The sequence below is a fragment of the Hyperolius riggenbachi genome, chromosome 10, assembly GCF_040937935.1.
Source record: "Hyperolius riggenbachi isolate aHypRig1 chromosome 10, aHypRig1.pri, whole genome shotgun sequence".
In the NCBI taxonomy this organism is placed as follows: domain Eukaryota; kingdom Metazoa; phylum Chordata; class Amphibia; order Anura; family Hyperoliidae; genus Hyperolius; species Hyperolius riggenbachi.
This window is the reverse complement of record NC_090655.1, coordinates 12,900,253-12,918,420: the sequence shown is the minus strand read 5'-3', so window position 1 is coordinate 12,918,420 and position 18,168 is coordinate 12,900,253. Positions and strand designations below refer to the sequence as shown.

At 47.2% G+C, this 18,168-nt stretch overlaps 1 protein-coding gene across 1 annotated transcript in view; it reads left to right on the top strand.

Moving 5' to 3' along the window:
• ADAM12 (ADAM metallopeptidase domain 12) overlaps positions 1–18,168 on the top strand; it is a 275,547-nt gene that overhangs the window by 223,961 nt on the left and 33,418 nt on the right. The window contains exons 13-14 of the mRNA XM_068258874.1: positions 75–273; positions 12,814–12,891. Coding sequence (XP_068114975.1) covers positions 75–273; positions 12,814–12,891 — 277 coding nt within the window. The remainder of the gene's footprint in view (positions 1–74; positions 274–12,813; positions 12,892–18,168) is intronic.

Genomic DNA, 18,168 nt, shown 5'->3' with positions numbered 1-18,168 from the left:
TACAAGACAATGATCCAGCTCAGATTTCACGTTTCGTGGTTTACAAAAACTAATCCCAACCCTTCTTGTTTCAGAGACGCCAAGTGTGGGAAGATCCAGTGCCAGGGGGGCGCCAGCCGTCCGGTCATCGGCACAAACGCGGTTTCCATAGAGACCAATATCCCCCTGCAGGAAGGGGGCAAGATCCTGTGCCGTGGCACCCATGTGTACCTGGGGGACGACATGCCGGACCCGGGACTCGTTCTGATGGGGACAAAATGTGGACATGGGAAGGTAAGTGTGACCAATGGGTCTGATTTACTAAGATTCCCCTTAAAGGGAACCCCAGGTGACAGGGATATGGAGGCTGACACATTTATTTCCTTCTAAACAATGCACATTGACTGGCTGTCCTGCTGATCCTCTGCCTCTGATACGCTTAAGAGGCCCATACACTGGTCGATTTCAGCCATCATTCGATCGATCGATTCTATAGAATTGATCTATCAGAAATTGATTCTTTTAAATCGATCGATTTGTGGCCGATTTTGATGGATTTGATCTATCTGACAGGATGGAAGATCTAGGTCGATCTGCTGCTGGTAGCAGATTGATGGCCCGTAGAGTTGCATTGGATCTAATGGTTCAATAATGCATTTAGATAGATTTCCAATAGATTTCAGAATGAAATCTATTGGAAATCTGTTCCTAGTGTGTGGCACACATCAGATAGATTCCTGTCAGATTTGACCTGACAAACATGTGACAGAAATCTATCTGATGGTCAAATCTGCTGCAAATCTATAAGTGTATGGCCACCTTTAGCCATTGCCCCTGAATAAGCATGCAGCAGGTCAGATGTTTCTGACTGAAGTTTGACCGGATTAGCTGCATGCTTGTTTTAGGGTGTGATTCAGACTGTACTGCAGCCAACGAGATTAGCAGGTCAGCTAGGCAACTGGTATTGCTTAAAAGGAAATAAGTAGGGCAGCCTAAAGGTGGCCATACACTGGTCGATTTACCATCAGATTCGACCAACAGATAGATCCCTCTCTGATGAGAGAGGGATCGTATGGCTGCCTTTACTGCAAACAGATTGTGAACCGATTTCAGCCTGAAACCGTTCACAATCTGTGGTGGTGGTGGTGCATACATTACCTCCTACGCCGGCACGACTCCCCAGGTCTCCGCTGTCTTCTTCTCCACTCTGGTTTCCGGGTCCGGCATGCTTCACTTCTTCCTGTCTGGGGGAAGTTTAAACAGTAGAGCGCCCTCTACTGTTTAAACTTCCTGCCGGGACAGGAGGAAGTGAAGCATGCCGGACCCGGAGACCAGAGCAGAGAAGACAGCAGAGACCTGGGGAGTCGCGGCGGCGGAGCAGGTAATGTATTGCAGCTGTATTGCGTCGGTCATCGGGCACTCGAACGCCGCTAGCGACGCGCTTCCTATCCGCGGGCGATCGGCGGTAATTTCCCGCACGGAGCGATCGACGGGATCGATCCATTTCGGGACGAAATAGATCGAAATTTAGTGTGTAGCGTGAACGATGTGACAGCAGATTCTATCCCAGTGATCGAATCTGCTGTCGTTCGGCGGGGAATCGGCCTAATGTATGGCCAGCTTTACTTTCAGTTCCTTTTAACTGAAGAATATACATAATCCTGCAGACATGCCCTGTATTTAGTAACATTGTCTGCTATCGGGTGGTGAAGACTACTATTGGTGGGTCATGTTAGAACATAGTGATTGTTTTTAAGGTGTTAAATTAGGAGCTTGGTTGCAAAAGGGGTATGGAGTATGCCATATTTATTTCTTTTTAAACAATGCCTGTTGCCTGGCTGCCCTGTTGATTCTGGACAGTCAGGCAACTGGCATTATTTAAAAGGAAAAAATAAGGTAATCTCCATATACACCAGGTACACATGGGTGCCTCTCCCTACCAAGGTCACTTTAAGCTGTCTTAAAAACATAAACATTTACAAACAAACAAAAAAAGACAAATGGCTATATGTCTACACAAAGGCAATAACTTTATTTGCCTATAAATCACACCAAAAACAAACAAACAACAAAAAAACTACAACACACATAACACCAATAACAATCGTGTCTTTGGCTAAACATAATCAACACAAATGTAGTCAAATTGCTGGAGGACAATAGTAAAACGAATGCATGACGATTAAAGATACCCTAAGGCCCGGTTCACATTAGCGGTCGCCGTCCGGAATCGCCGTGCCGGAGCCGGACCGCATGCGGAACGGACAGAACGGACGCACGGCATAGCAATGAAAGTCTATGCGTCCGTTCACATGCGTCCGTTTCGTCCGGACCGGAGCCGGACCGGACTCCGGCATAAGACCCAACATGCGCTATTTTTTGGTCCGGCTCCTCCGGCAGACGTATCCGGAGCGGAGCCGGACTGTTGCATCCGGCCAATACAAACCAATGAGAACCGGAGAGCGTACAACACACTGGCTATAAAAACCGGACGTTCTACCCCACTATGCTTTTTGGATGGGGACCACATGGGCCCAGCGTTCACAGAGTGGAGCAGCAGGGATTTCATGCTGGAGCTCTTTGGCAGCAACATGTCTGATAACGAGGAGGTGAACAACAGGAAGGAGAGAATTCCCAGGTAATACGAGTAAAAAATGACTGGATCCATGGTCCCAACTGCAGTCTCTGTATCCACGGATGGTCTCCACACGTCCACCTGTCTCCAACAATGACCCCAGAGCTTCTGCTGACCTCCCAGACCCCAGGTATTTACAGGTTGTTATCTCTTTAAGAAACCGGATCCGGACCGCAACCGTGTTCATACCGCACGGAAAACGGATGCAAACGGACCGGATCCGGACCGGATAGGAACCGTACGGATCAGGTCCGGTCCGGATCTGGTGCGGTCCGGACATCCGTTCCGGTTTTTAAAAAACCGCAAGTGTGAACGGGGCCTAAAAAAACAAAAAACGCTCAAACCCCTCTTCCAAGCCTGTTACATCCAGGACATGGAGGAGCAGACAGAAAGCCACTTCTACAGGATACTGCAGTAAGGAAGTCCACTCCATATCCGTTTTGTCTATAAAAGCAGCAATCTTTACCAACATAGCCTCCCCCACAAAAACTGACGCGTTTCCATCCACTTAAGGTCCTTATGTGTAGCTGTTATGGGGTATGCCTGTTCGTGCTGTGTTACAAAATTAAGATTGCTGTGTAAAGTCTTTAAAGGGATGGGGGATTCAATTACATGCTGGTCCTAGTGCCCTTATCTTATCTAAAATAGGAAGATTTATTTGTCACAAACACAAACTTTCCATAATCCCGCTGGCACTAGGCAAAGGCACCCAGACCAGGTTAAAAGGAAAAAATGGGGTTGATAAAGGGACCTACCGTATTGTAGAAAATGTAAAAAGTTGCATATATTTTTGGGGCAAGTATTTTTGCCAAATTTTATTTTTGGATGTTACAACCAACGTTCTGAAGTCACCACAAGTACTGAGATGAAGAAGTTAATTTGGCCTCTGTACTGATATATACTTCTCTGCTGCTACTAAAGAATAATAGTCCTTTTCAGATGATCTCTGCAGCGATGGATTTGGACAGGAGAGAGTTATCGCAAAAGTGATATAACCGGTAAAACCTCTGCGGCGTTTTCCCTTTCTGCCTCGTAGGAGCCATTGGCCATTCGTCCCGCAATACGTTCCAATATATCCTCCCTCTATAATTATCAGAATCCTGCTATGTTACCAAACAGCCCCAGCGATCAAGCCCGCCTCATGCTCATCTGTAGAATAGGATCCTGCTGGCAGCGCCAAAAGTGTTACATCAGCGGCCATCCAGCAAGTGCCGCCAGATAGAGGGGATGATAGTCCTGAGAAGTGGAGGATGCGGAGCCAGCATTGTGCAGAAATCTCCAGCGGTAGCGAGAGCTTGGAGGAGATCCTGATGTGTTTGTTGGCCAGGAAGGCCACACGTATGTTTCACCACCCCGACTTCAGCCTTCCCCGCTGTGCCGCCGGTAGGAAGGTTTGTGCTTCGGCCAAACGGCTGCATGCGAACCTGCGTTGGCATCTCTACCCTCTCATTCCAACCCATTATTATTTTTTAATGGCCGACTTTGATTTGCAAACCTGTTTGTTTCTTGCTAATGGAAGTGTTTGGCAGCTGCAGGTCGGGGACAACACACATCAGACCGTCCAATTACTCTTTCGCTAATTATTGTATTTTTGTTGGGATAGATGGCAGCAGCCAAGTCAAAAGATGCTTAAAATGTAACGCTGTTTTCGCTGATCAACCGAAACATTGAAGCCACCTGTCTAATGCAGTGCAGCTCCCCCTAATGGTCAGGCCTGGACGCCACAAGACCTGTAAAGGTGCCCTGTAGTCCCAGTGATATTTAGCCTATGCTATTTAGTTATGCAGCCTTGTGCCCCTCCCTCCCCAAGCACTCTGGGAGACCAGATGTTGTTTCTGCACACTTTGGAACACACAACAGACAGACATTCTGCAGTGATGCATCTTGCACAGCAGTAAAGATGTCGCCGCCTGTAAAACATTTTGGCATGTAAATCAGAGAGTGGAAAGTTTTTACAACGCACCCAGGAATGTGTCTTTAATAAAGCAGACCTGAACTCAGAACTCCTTTCTAACGCCAGCATGATATGAAACGCGAGAGCACAGATATAGTGTATTATATACTGAAATAAATATAATGCAACCAGAAAAACCTGCAGGGAAATCAAACCAGAATACAGCTAGCAAAAGCGAATCCACTATCGGTGCCCGTATGTTACACGATTGTCCTGTATGGTCCACCATTCGATTAGATCACGTTATGAGGTTGAGAGAAAATCGATTGTTACATTCTGCTTGATTGATGGAAATAGGCCGATATCTGGTCCAATCAACCTTTCACTTGATGGGGAAAGATGGAAACTATGTTGAATGTAAAGGATCAGCTGCTGTTCACACAATTTCAATCAGCACGGAATCAGTTTTTGGTTTCATAGAATGGAGGCGCAAACATCGTTCAGATCGATTAGCCAGGGAGAATCGCAAAGGATCTCGCTTGCAGTGTGTGGGCCACACTGACTTTCAATCAACCACACTGTAATTGATAAAATAATAAAGTTGCTTGCTTAATTGCTCGATGGAAAATTGTGTAAGGTAGTTAATTTGGTAAATGGGTGCCGACATAGGCGCCTATAATAGCTACTGAGGTTTAGGCATTTCTGTGGGGGTGGGGGGTTCTTAGGGTTTAGCATTAGCAGGGGGGTCTTAGGGTTAGGCATTGCTTTGGGGGGGGGGGGGGTTCTTAGGGTATGGTATCGGCAGGGGTCTTAGGGTTTAGCATCACCAGGGGGGGTCTTAGGGTTAGGCATTGCTTGGGGGGGGGGGGGGTTCTTAGGGTTTGGCATCGGCAGGGGGGTCTTAGGGTTAGGTATCGGCAGGGGTCTTAGGGTTAGGCATCGGCAGGGGTCTTAGGGTTAGGCATCGGCAGGGGGTCTTAGGGTTAGGCATCGGCAGGGGTCTTAGGGTTAGGCATCGGCAGGGGTCTTAGGGTTAGGCATTGCTTGGGGGGGGGGGGGTTCTTAGGGTTTGGCATCGGCAGGGGGGTCTTAGGGTTAGGCATTGCTTGGGGGGGTTCTTAGGGTTTGGCATCGGCAGGGGGGTCTTAGGGTTAGGTATCGGCAGGGGTCTTAGGGTTAGGTATCGGCAGGGGTCTTAGGGTTAGGCATCGGCAGGGGTCTTAGGGTTAGGCATCGGCAGGGGGTCTTAGGGTTAGGCATTGCAGGGGTGGGGTTTAGAATTAGGCAACGGGGGGGGGGGGGGTCTAAGGCTTAGGCATCGGCAGGGAGGGTCTTATGGTTAGGTATTGGCAAAGAGGGTCTTAGGATTAGGTATCTGCAGGGAGGGTCTTAGGGTTAGGCATCAGCAGGAATGGGTCTTTGGGTTAAGTATTGGCAGAGTGGGCTTTAGGGTTAGGTATCGGCAAGGGAAGGGGTCTTAGGGTTAGGCATCGGCAGGAAGGGTCTTAGGGTTAGGTATTGGCAGAGTGGGCTTTAGGGTTAGGTAGTGGCAGGGGGAGGGGTCTTAGGGTTGGGCATCGGCAGGGAGGCTCTTAGGGTTAGGTATTGGCAGGGAGGGTCTTAGGGTTAGGCATCAGCAGGGAGGGTCTTAGGGTTAGGTATTGGCAGGGAGGGTCTTAGGGTTAGGTATTGGCAGAGTGGGCTTTAGGGTTAGGTATCGGCAAGGGAAGGGGTCTTAGGGTTAGGTATTGGCAGGAAGGGTCTTAGGGTTAGGTATTGGCAGGGAGGGTCTTAGTGTTAGGTTTCGGCAGGGGTCTTAGGGTTGGGCATCGGCAGGGAGGGTCTTAGGTTTAGGTATTGGCAGGGAGGGTCTAAGTGTTAGGTATCGGCAGGGGGAGGGGTCTTAGGGTTGGGCATCGGCAGGGAGGGCCTTAGGGTTAGGTATTGGCAGGGAGGGTCCTTAGGGTTAGGCATTGGCAGGGAGGGTCTTAGGGTTAGGCATCGGCAGGGAGGGTCTTAGGGTTAGGCATCGGCAGGGAGGGTCTTAGGGTTAGGTATTGGCAGGGAGGGTCTTAGGGTTAGGTATTGGCAGGGAGGGTCTTAGGGTTAGGCATCTGCAGGAGAGAGTCTTAGGGTTAAGCATCGGCGGGGGGTCTTAGGGTTAGGTATTGGCCGGGGGGGTCTTAGGGTTGGGCATCTGCAGGAGAGGGTTTTAGGGTTAGGCATCAGTAGGGGAGGTCTTAGGGTCAGGCATTGCCGAGGAGGTTCTTAGGGTTAGGCATTAGATGGCGGGTCTTTAGAATTAGACTTCACCAAAGACTACCGATATTTTACTGTCAGAATTTAGTTGTGGAATATGAATAACTTTCCACTATTGGCTTTCTCCGGTGCCCAAGTTACCGCAACACCCTTTTTAAACATACGCATATAATAGAGCATTGCAGAACCACAAAGTCAGGGTCAAACACAGGTCAGGAACAGAGCAAACAAGGTCATTGGCCAGGAGCACCGCAGTAAACTAGCCAAACTGAACATACTTTCTGGCATTTCCAGGAAGGGGAGTGTCCTTAAAGCTGTGTGCAATTGTGTCCATTACTGCAAAGGACCAGTTGTTTGTGGTTGGAAGAAGTTTATGATAGTCCAGGGATATACTGCCACCAGCAGGTGAAGCTGGGCATTGCAGGTGCACAATTCACCCAGAAGAATGCAAGTGGCCACATGCTGGTACAGGCCAGGGTCGCGGTGCCACCAGCAGGTAAAGCAGGGAACTGCAAATACAGAATTTGTCCAGAAGTCTTGCAGATGCAACCCACTGGCACTACAATTCAATGCCACCATTACTCCTCACCTGAGACCGACAAATCCTCAGCTTTGGTGTATGAATTAATTCTCCAACTAGAGTTACACAGGTATAATAACTGTTATTTTAATATGCCACCCCCTTTAATAATCCTACCCCTCATCTGCCCTCCTATGCCACTGAGTCACCTATTATAACCCCACCCAAACTACCCACCCTTCATCTATCCTTACAGCCCCCTATATCATCTCTCCTGAGACCACGATCTTCACACCCTCACCTACCTCCCGCTCCCATTTAGTCATCTCTTCAGCCCCTCCCCTACATACCAACCACCCCTCCAATCCTTTCATTACAGTTGATGATTGGAAATGCAGATTCCGCATAATGGTGAACATCTGCACAACAGAGCGTCTTCCACGTATAAAAAAAAATCTTCTTACAATTAGCTCCTTTGCAGTTTCAAACTGATTTTTTTCATTTGAAAACTGCTGCTGCAGTCTAAACGTCTATCTGCAAATCTCGTTTGGCTGCCTAGTGCAGGAGCGGGCGGCAGGGAGCAGTTACTTACAGATACCGGTTCTGCACGGCTTCTTCTCTTCCTCCACCGGCGGCTCTGAACTTCTGACAAGTCTTCTGGGTCCCGAGCACGTTTGATCCACGATCCAGGAGACTGTGTCAGCGTTAAAGCGGCACCCAGTGGTGGAAGAGTATTCCATTACCCCTCTTCCACCACCAGGTGATGCTGTAACGCTGACACCGTCCCCTGCACCCCGATCACATGTCCTATCATGTGATCGGAACCGAGAAGACATGTCGAGGTTACATCGCAGCTGGGAATTAAAGGGACTCTGAGCACCTCTCATAGGCATGACTTTAAGACTCCGACCAGTACTGCAAAGTACTTAAAGATGCATAACATTCTGAAGCTTGTGCTCTCCTCTTTCATTTGATGTGTGAATTGCCATTCTACACCAAATCGTTTTCGTTCGATTTCAATTTAACAATCGCGGCTGTCATCTTAGCTATGTTATAACTTCCGGGCCCCCCCTGTCTTCTCTGTTAGAGAAGTGCATCACTGAATGAAGCAGGAAGAGGAAGTGACATGCGTGGCCATTGCAAAAGGCTCCTCCAGAGGGGTCATAGCACGACTTTGTTGGAAGTCGTCTGGCTTAAAGGCATGCCCATGAGAGGTGCTCAGAGTCCCTTTAAGAAGCCGATCCAGTCTTCCAGCCAGGTAACTATGTAAGCTCCCGGCTGCCCACCCTGCCAGGCTGGGAAGGCACACTTTCCCAACGGTAGGAAAAATTTGGCCCTGCAGCCAAATAAAGTTTTACTTTATTTGGTTGATAAAGGGTTAAAAAACAAAAAAAAAACAGTGTCTTAGTTTCCGGAAATCGGAAAGACACTTATCGGAAAGCGGAAATCTGTCGGAGGTTAGCATCTCTTCCCATCCCTAAATTCAGGGAAACAACCTGTGTGAGATTATCATGGACAGAAAGATCTCTGACTATTTGATGTCTCGCTGCTGTAATCACAAAAACAGCCGACATGCTTGGAAACGCGGAGAGGGAACAAGGAAGCTCCCTGTTTCCTCCCGTCGCTCCGGGGAAATCTCTCCTGCATCCAGGAGAGCCTGTTCACAAGCTGAGCTGCTGCTAATTATCACCGCCGCTGTTTATAGCCCTCCCCGCGCTCTTTGTTATTAAGATCTAACAGAATCGTCTGGCTTCCCTCTATGTTCTCATTTGTACAGGTCAACCTCCTTTCTCATTTTAATATGCAGTTAATCCCTTTTTTCCATCTCTCTCTAATCATCTGAGATTTAATAACCCCATCGCGGCGTACCTTTGCCTCTTGTGATTAAACCTGTGCGCCTGACCGCCGACATCACGTGACCTCCTGCTAATAATACCTCTCGGCATAATCTTCATCAGCAAGACTTATCTTCCGATCAGCGGAGAATAGCGGCTGCGGTTCCTGAAGACTTCCACGCCGTCCACCATTGCCGGGCACGAGGGCCGCGTATCAGGGCGTCCAGTAATTGTGCGGCTCGGACCACTGCTGCTTTCAGTTTTCTGTTGGCCATTGAAGATTAATCCAGACACACATCGAGGCTGACTGTCAGGCTTGTCTGGTCAATGACTATAGATCAGGCTGTATGCCCATATGACTGACCTATAGCCCAGCCCATAACACCTGCGCAATGCTCCTACCTAATACAATACCCTGCAGGTAGATGTAGCATACAGACTGACAGATAGTATTTACCAAACAAAGCAGTAATAGTAATACAAGGCACAAGTATACTCAAGTATATAGTCACCTGAGGCCTGGAGATGGAGGCAGTCCAGATGATAGCCAGGTGATTGCAGGCTGGAAAGGATAGGTTGTAGACAGTTCAAGCACTTTATAGGTACCATGGTCAGTTCAAGCCAGAGTCAGTCCAGAAACCTTTTAACAAGCAGGGATCGATCCAGGCGGCAATCAGGGAAATCCAAGTACAAGCAGAGTCGGCAACAGGTAATCCAATCAGAAAGCGTGGTCAGGAACAAGCGGTGATCGGCAACAGGAAATCGATCTACAAATAAGCTTGGTCAGGATACAGGCAAACTCGGCAACAAGATCAATCAGCTGTGAGTGCAGTCTCAGCAACAAGCCCAGCGTAGGCTATCACGGGCGATGTCTGAGGGCGCTCACCTTACATTTTTACAAGGACTAACCAATCAGAAAGTAAAGGAATCCAAAGTGCCCAATCCCATAGCAGCAAGTCAGCGGAGTGCGTACTGAGAACGCGTCCGCCGCTTATCCAATGAGAGCTGAGCGCCCTGCATTCCAGTGACGTCAGTGAGCTGCCGAGACCCAGTGGCTTGCGCCTTAGCGTGCGTCTCAGCGTTCCGCCGCCATGAGTAGCCAGAGAACCTTACACTGACTTCATCAAGTTCACGTGGCGGGGAGAGGGAATTCACCAGAATTTTTTTTTATTGGCAGTGTGGAGCAGTAATGGGTTTCTTTTGAGGCACAGGACATAAAATTCACCGAAAAATAAGTTTGCAGTGGTATTTGTTAGGGCCTGGTTCACACTTCAAGGCCTTTTTCTAAACACTTGTGATTTGAAAAGCTCTTGCTAATACAATGCTTGAGTGATGCGATTTTATAAAAATCTCCAATAGCATTGCATTAGCAAGAGCTTCTCAAACTACTAGCGCTTAGAAAGCTCTTGCACTGTGATCAGCCCTTAGATGTGTTTTAAGCGCCTGAACAGGAAGAGAGACTGTTTTGGCCGTGTCTGCTTAATAGCAAGTAAAGGCATATCCACCTGTAACGATCGGTGAAGCACAGAGAGGATCTGATTACCAGTGATCTGCAGAATCACTGGGAATACAGATGTATACCAGATTATACGTGATCTGCAGTATCACTGATAATCCGATATACCAGCTAACCTCTGTTCACCTGAGTAGAGTGTAGTGTTTGGTGTAACAGTAACACTTAGAGGACTAGGCCTCAGTGCAGCAAGGAGTACTGCACAGATTCCTTCCGCAGACCTGAGCTCTCCAAGACGGGAGGAGTCAGACTGACAGTAGGAAGGATAGTCTGAAAGTAACCCTCAGGAGGAAGGGTTGCTAACAGAGCGAGGAACCGCCTCTAACGGTAAGGTCGGTTCTCGAGGTCAGACAAGCCAGGTCGTACACACACGGACAGATACAGTACAAGATCAGAAGACAAAGGCGGAGTCTAAGTACAGGCAGGGTTCGGCAACAGGGTATCAGATATATCGAGGTACAGAATCAGGAGGCTGAGGCGGAGTCTAGGAACGAGCCGGGGTTCGGCAACAGAGTATCAGAAATATCGAGGTACAAGATCAGAGTTCAGGAGGATAGTCAAGGCAGGCAAAGGTCATAACAGATAATCACAATCAAACTAGTACTTTAGCTATCAACAGAATCTAGCTAAGTGTAGGATTACAGCTCCAGCTGGTCCCGGCACACTTGCGGATCTGACTACGGATCTGGGTGCTCCCACATATGTGATCGCACGCCAGACAAAGAGCAAGTGAACAGCCAGCAGTATATATACACAAGGACCTCTCCAGGACCTCCCTAATTGCTAGACCAATGAGAGTGGTGGAAAATGTCAGCTGACCTGCCTGGTCAGCTGACTCCCCTCTGGCTGTTATTTTAGCCCTGCCTCAGTGCGCGCGCGCGTGTCATTCTGAATCTAGGTGGACTATCAGTCCCAGCCACACCAGTACTGTCTTGCAATGTATCTTGTGAACCGCGTGCGGGAGCCGCCTCCAATGCGGATTCCGCCGCTCTCAATGCGGATTCCGCCGTACCCAATGCGGATTCCGCCGCTCTGCCTAAGTGGCATGCGGCGGTTTTTCCGCGTTGTGACGTTCTGCTGGACGCGGAAACAGCCGCCTCACCTTGAAAGACGGCGACTTTTCCGCGTTTCTTCACACCACCACTTCAAAGCCAGCCATGCACCCCCACAATGACTATAGCTATACCCACCATAACAAGAGCAGTCATGCCCCACACCCACATTACAAGTATAGTCATGCCCCCTCTTCCCAGTATGTATGACCATGGTCACACTCCTTCCTCCCACAAATATGTCCATTGTCTCCCCCATAACAGCTATGCTTCTCCTTTACAAGTATGTAAATGTCTCTGTATAATCTATGGTCATGCCCTTCCCTTAACATAATAAATGTGGCCTTGACACCCCTCCCCCACACTCATAGCAAGTATGCCCCTCCTTCCCCATTATAATGTAAGTATAGTCTAGGGGTTACTGAGGTGAGTAATATAACCCGGCAAACCATAAGTGAGGGGAGGCTAGGAGGTGGTGCAGTATCGTTAGGTGGTGTCGATAATAACAGAATTGTGGGTAAAAATACTAACAAAGGTGACTTCTGCCTAACCCTGACGCCTAACCTTAACTCCCCCCCCCCCCCACCCCACCCCGGCAACAAATGGGGTGATACAGGAAATACAATGTATAAATGGACATGGGGGGCACATTTATACATTAGGGAGGCAGCGGACTTGGCTGATTCTCAAGAGATTTTATGCTGAAATCGATTGGGAATCGGCTTGTAGTGTAGGGACAGCCGACAGATCGAGATTTATCTCTTAGTCGAATCTGCCCAGCATCATCGCTAGATGGATGGGCACCTCTAATCAAACATCCAGTGAGGTGTGGCGCTAATTACTGCAACTGAGCATTAGGGAGGCCGGTTCATCCGCCATGCAAGCCACATCACATTGATTTGAAGTATGCTTTAGGTGAAGGTTTGTAATAAAAGCAATTTTGCCTTTCTCTTATTAACAGAAACCTTCCATAATTTGGTTTGGGTGAACTTCAAAGCGAGATCCCGCTCTGCATTCACCGTCCGTTCCCCACACAGATTAGGACGTTTTAGCGGAATAATATTGTTTTCCCCCTGGGGATGTTCCATCGCTGTTTAAACTCAAACTCTCATTCTCTTCCTTGTAGATCTGTCTTAACCGTCAGTGTCGGAACATCAGCGTGTTTGGAGTCCACGACTGTGCGTCGAAGTGCCACGGACATGGGGTGAGTACCTGTTCTTCTATTAGAAAAGTAGAAAAAAGTGGTGATTGTGGGATACCACGGTCACCTGTATGACAAGGAGAGACCAGGAGCCAAATGGTGCAGTATTGTGGGGTACTAGATATTAGATTGTAGTACAAGAGTATATATACTCACAAAGGTGGGTAACAGTCCCTGCAACCACCGTATATCGCCAACAAGGAAATAACTGTCCCCGCTCGGTATTCCAGGTCCTACTGGCACTGGATGGTCACCCTCCTGGTTGGTCCTTCTTGGTTGTAGATAACACCACACCCGGAAAGGGAACACCTCCAAAGGAGATATAGTGTATAGTACTGGGGGGTGGAGGCGCCAAAAATAGGTAATGTGATGAAACAAAAAATAATAATACGGTGGAGGGAAGTGTCTTTACCACTCCAGATGGAAGAACCCAAACCACAGGGCTAATGTAAAAAGATTACATTATTTATTCAGCACGATTAAAAGGACAACGCGTTTCACGGTTCTCAGCTGCTTCTTCAGGTCAATAATAGAGCCTTTAACCACCTAACTGGACGAGTATATACGTCCAGTATAGTTGTGGAGAGTGCACCAGCAGTTTGTTGCTAAACGGGACACATGTGGTATCATTCTAACCGGGCCGAGTTGTAGAATACATTTTGGTGTGTTTTAAAGTTTGGACCCACGTCACATAAAAAATAGGTAGGGACAAACTCGATTCAACATAAAAATTCATTTTCAAAATTATGATCAAACTTGTGAAAGTATTAGAAAAACTACAAGAGACATGTATGGTAACATTTTAACCATGATAAATAGTAGAATAGATTTTAGGTTGTTTTAGGGTTAAGGGCAATGTCTTGTGTATTCTTTTTAGTAACAAACTGAATCAAAAGCAATATATTTTTTGTATATTCTGTACCAAAACAAAGACTTGTAAAATGAAAACAAAGTGACAGAATAAAAAAGAAAATAACTATATTGTTACCTTAGGAACTTGGCTTTTTAAATATGTAAGCCATGAGGGTATATTACTGTTATTTTTGCAAATAACAGTAATAATACATAGATCATTTAGGTGTGATAAGTAGTAATAAAGTTATTGGCAAATGAATGGGAGCAGCGCTGATATGTAAAAATTGTTCTCATCCTGAAGTGGTTAAAATATGTTCACAGGCATGCACACTAGAAAAACTTTTGATTGAACTTGATTTTTTGGCGTCCATGCTTGTGCCCATATTTTAAAGTGAACCTCCGGACTAAAAACCGACTCAGTAGCACTGAAAAGGCTTTGTGTTTCTTTAACAGTTTCACAGCATCAGAACTTTGTTTCTCTTATACAAGCCTCATTTTTAGCTGCACAGAAGAAAACTGCCCGGGCTTTTTTCCCCTGATGCTGTGCAAAGCATGATGGGATTTCTGATTTTGTTGTTCTCGTTCTGCTGTTTTGGTGCAATTTTTTTTTTTTTTTTACATTTTGAATTTGACATTTGAAGCCTAGCATGTGCAGCTGGGAGGGGTTATCAGGACACAGGACAGTTGGAACTGTGTCTCCTGCTCCTTGTCACCTCCTTTCAACCAAAAAGATGGATGCCCTCATGACAAAGATGGCAGCCCCCATGAATCACAAACATTTGCCTGTTCTTTTAAAACCGGGTGGGTAAGAGATTATATTACCTCTATTCTAATTAACATAACTAATGTAACTTGATGACAGTATGTTTGTTTAGGCTGAAGTTCCCCTTTAAGGGCACTTGTATTAACCATGATACGCGTTGTCCTTTTAACCACTTCACCCCAAAGCGGTTTTTACCCTAACGGAGAAGAGCGATTTTCACCTTTCAGTGCTCATCCCTTTCATTTGCCAATAGCTTAATCACTACTAATCACTATGAAATGATCTATAGCTTGTTTTTTTACCACTAATTAGGGTTAGTTCACACTCTGCGCTCGGAGCGCCGCTAGCCTGCGATTGTGTTCGGCTTGCGATCGCGATTTTAGCAAAAGTCTCGTGATTTTTGCATGCTTTTTGTGCTTGTGATTCCCATTCAATAGAAGGGGAATCACAGCACAATCGCCCCCAAAACCCTGCATGCAGCGCGTTTGTGATTAATCGAAATCGCAGCCGCTGCAGTGTGAATGTATCCATAGGGATACATTGTAGCAGCGCTTAGCTGATCACCGGCGATCAGCAAAGCGCCGAAAAATCGCCCCAGTGTGAACCAACCCTTAGGCTTTGTGGGTTTGATATTTGTTTTCAGTAATTACTTCATTTTCTATGCATTTTAAAGGGGAAAACAAAATAAAACACATTATTTCTCCAATTTCATCCCCTATAGTTTAATATAAACAATGCTACTGTGCATAAAACCCACACATTTTATCTGCCTATCTGTCCTGGTTATCACAAGATTTTAGTTATTTCCCTAGTACAAAGTATGGTGACAATATAGTATTTGGAAATAAAGGTGTATTTTTTTCTAGGGAGTTTTTTTTGCACTAATCTAACATGCACGCTCGCGGGAACACACGTGCACACGCTGGAGCGCTCGGGAACGTACACGCGCACAGCGGCAGCAGCACTCTCTGACTTATAAAAACATCCTGGAGCTGTTAAGAGGCTCTAGCAGGACGTTTTTATAAGTCTGATTGTCATTAAGTGGTTAATCATGCTGACTAAATCATTTAATATTTTTACATTTAGGCTGGTTTCACAGTGGGACGTTACAGGCGCACATTAGAGCAGCCTGTAACGCAGCCCACCGCACAGTAATGAAAAATCAATGGGGCTGTTCACAGTGCGGACGTTGCGTTACATTGTAACGCTGCGTCACAAGACAACGTACTGCATGCAGTACTTTGGACGCGGCTGAGCAGCGTTAGACTGCTTGCACATGCTCAGTAATGTTGTGGAGGAGCCGAGAGCGGCCAGGCACATGGTTAATTAATATGCACTGCACGTTATGACGTGCAGTGTTTACTTCCTGGAGCAGCCGCTCTGTGCGGCGATTGGCCGGCGGGACCACGTGATGCCGCATGCGCACAAGAGTGAGCTGCACAACGCGGCTCACTCTGACGTCCAGATCCAGCACCACCAGGCGTTGAGTTAGGGGGACGTTATGCGACCTTAACGCCCCCTCTAACGCAACGTCCTGGTGTGAAATTAGCCTAACCCTGTGGTTTGGGTTCTTTGATCTGGAGTGGTAAAGACACTTCCCTCCCCCTTATTATTTTTTGTTTCATTGCGTTACGTATTTTTTGGGGCCTCCCCCCCCCCCCCTTCCCCCAGTACGTGATTCTATCGGTTCTCGGTGGTGGAGGCCGGTCCTGGGGTCAGTGGAAGCTCTTTGAATGATAGAAGCCTTACTTCCCGCATTTAATCACTGCCCTGTATTCATTCAGCAAATTCTGCAAGCTATTATAGGCAAAATGATTAACTTCAGTAGGCCATTGAAATGATAATGAGCTCTGCCTGACAATGGGGGAGCTTACACGGCTACAACACGATCATTTACATATACTGCTAATGCCAACGCCGATAAGAAATTACACTTAAATGGCTCAAAGGAAAATGTCTGTGTGTCATTTCTGGGAAGCTTATCTGGCGGCTCCCCGGAGGAGACGTGGGTGCGGAGTACGCCCTTCAGAGGGTGACCGGAGCTTGGCAGCCAGCAATACACTTGTTTGTGAGCTGCCTGTAATAAGAACTCTGAGTATTTATAAAATATCTTCTTTTTGTATATTTCATAGGAGAGCAGCATATTTTTTTTTAACTACTTAAAGACGGCTCCACGCCAATTGGCGTGGACGTGGAGGCAGCTTCAGGACCGCCTAACGCCAATTGGCATGCAGTCCTGGGGGCGTGTTTTGCAGGAGATCGTGCGCGCCGATGCGCGCGCATCTCCGCTTGAATGGCAGAGCTCCATTCCGTCATCCCAACGGCGATCACCCCTAGACTGTTAGACGCCGAAAATGCTGTCTATTTACATAGTATAGCGCTGCGATCTACGGCAGTGCTGTACTCGTCGCCAGGGAGACGTCACTGGATCCATCTCTCTGGATCGCGAGGTGAGTACTTAGCTTAAGTATTCAGCGAATGACTTGCCCATATGGAAGGTTGTCCCCTTATTGCATGTGTACGTTTGCTCCCTTCCAGGCATCTTCCATCGTTCAGTTCCAAAGCCATTCAAATGGTCCATTTTAAGCTGCATATATTTGCATACAGAATTTGCATAATACATTTGGAATTATTCGCATATCATTGACCATCCACAGTAGGGCGTTTTTGGGCGACACCTCTTTCTTGGCCAAGCACTGAGCAAAGCCGGGTAACAATGGTCAAATTCCAACTGTCCAATCAGAAGAAGGCTGATCGCCGGTGCGACGTAAGTAGTAACGAATAAAACGTTCCGAGCTTCCTCCGACGCTTTCATCCGCCATCGTTGTTTAAGGACGTGTTCGGATTCACAGGAGCGGAAATGAGATATTTGCATCACAAAGAGATTTTATTAAACGGATTTTTAAATTAAACCATCATAACATTGAAAGCTGCTTTGGCTTCCATGAGGACGTTTTCATTAACATTTCAATGTTGCGCGGCGGCGAACGATGAGCCGTTTTGCTAAGAAAGGTGGACGAGTCTAAATATTGATTCAGATGAACGGCGCTCCGGCGCGCGCTATTGTTGGGAGACAAGAGGACGACTTCAGATATACTCTATGCTCAATGCGATTTCTCCACCGCAGACGCCGGGAAACAAAGCCTAAGGCGCATTAAGAGCGGGGGATGCTTGTTCGCCGCAGCTAGAATAAACGCCTGTATTTTATATTTAATATGGGTGTGCAACAAACAGCCACGTGTAAAGCGAGATTGTCAGAAAAGGGGATTGGCGCAGACGTTTGCCGGTCAAAGTAATAGTTTGTGATCAATTCAGCTGACAGTCAAGTGTTCTGTACAAGCCATCAGAACGCAAGTGACTAGCAGCCAGCTGCAGCAATTGCTTGTCCTGCAAACACCAAAGAGTCTGCTGCTTCTTCCCCTCCTCCCCTCTCCGTACAACAGGATATGCAGCGCAACTTAGACTGGAGCTGTTGTGACTGATGACAGAAGGTCAGCCAATGTTATAACAATTAAAGGACAACTGGAGTGAGAGGGATATGGAGGCTGCCATATTTGTTTCCTGTTAATACTAGTTACCTGGCAGCCTTGCTGATTTATGTGGCTGCAGCAATGTCACACCAGAAACAAGCATGCAGCTAATCTTGTCAGATCTGACAATAA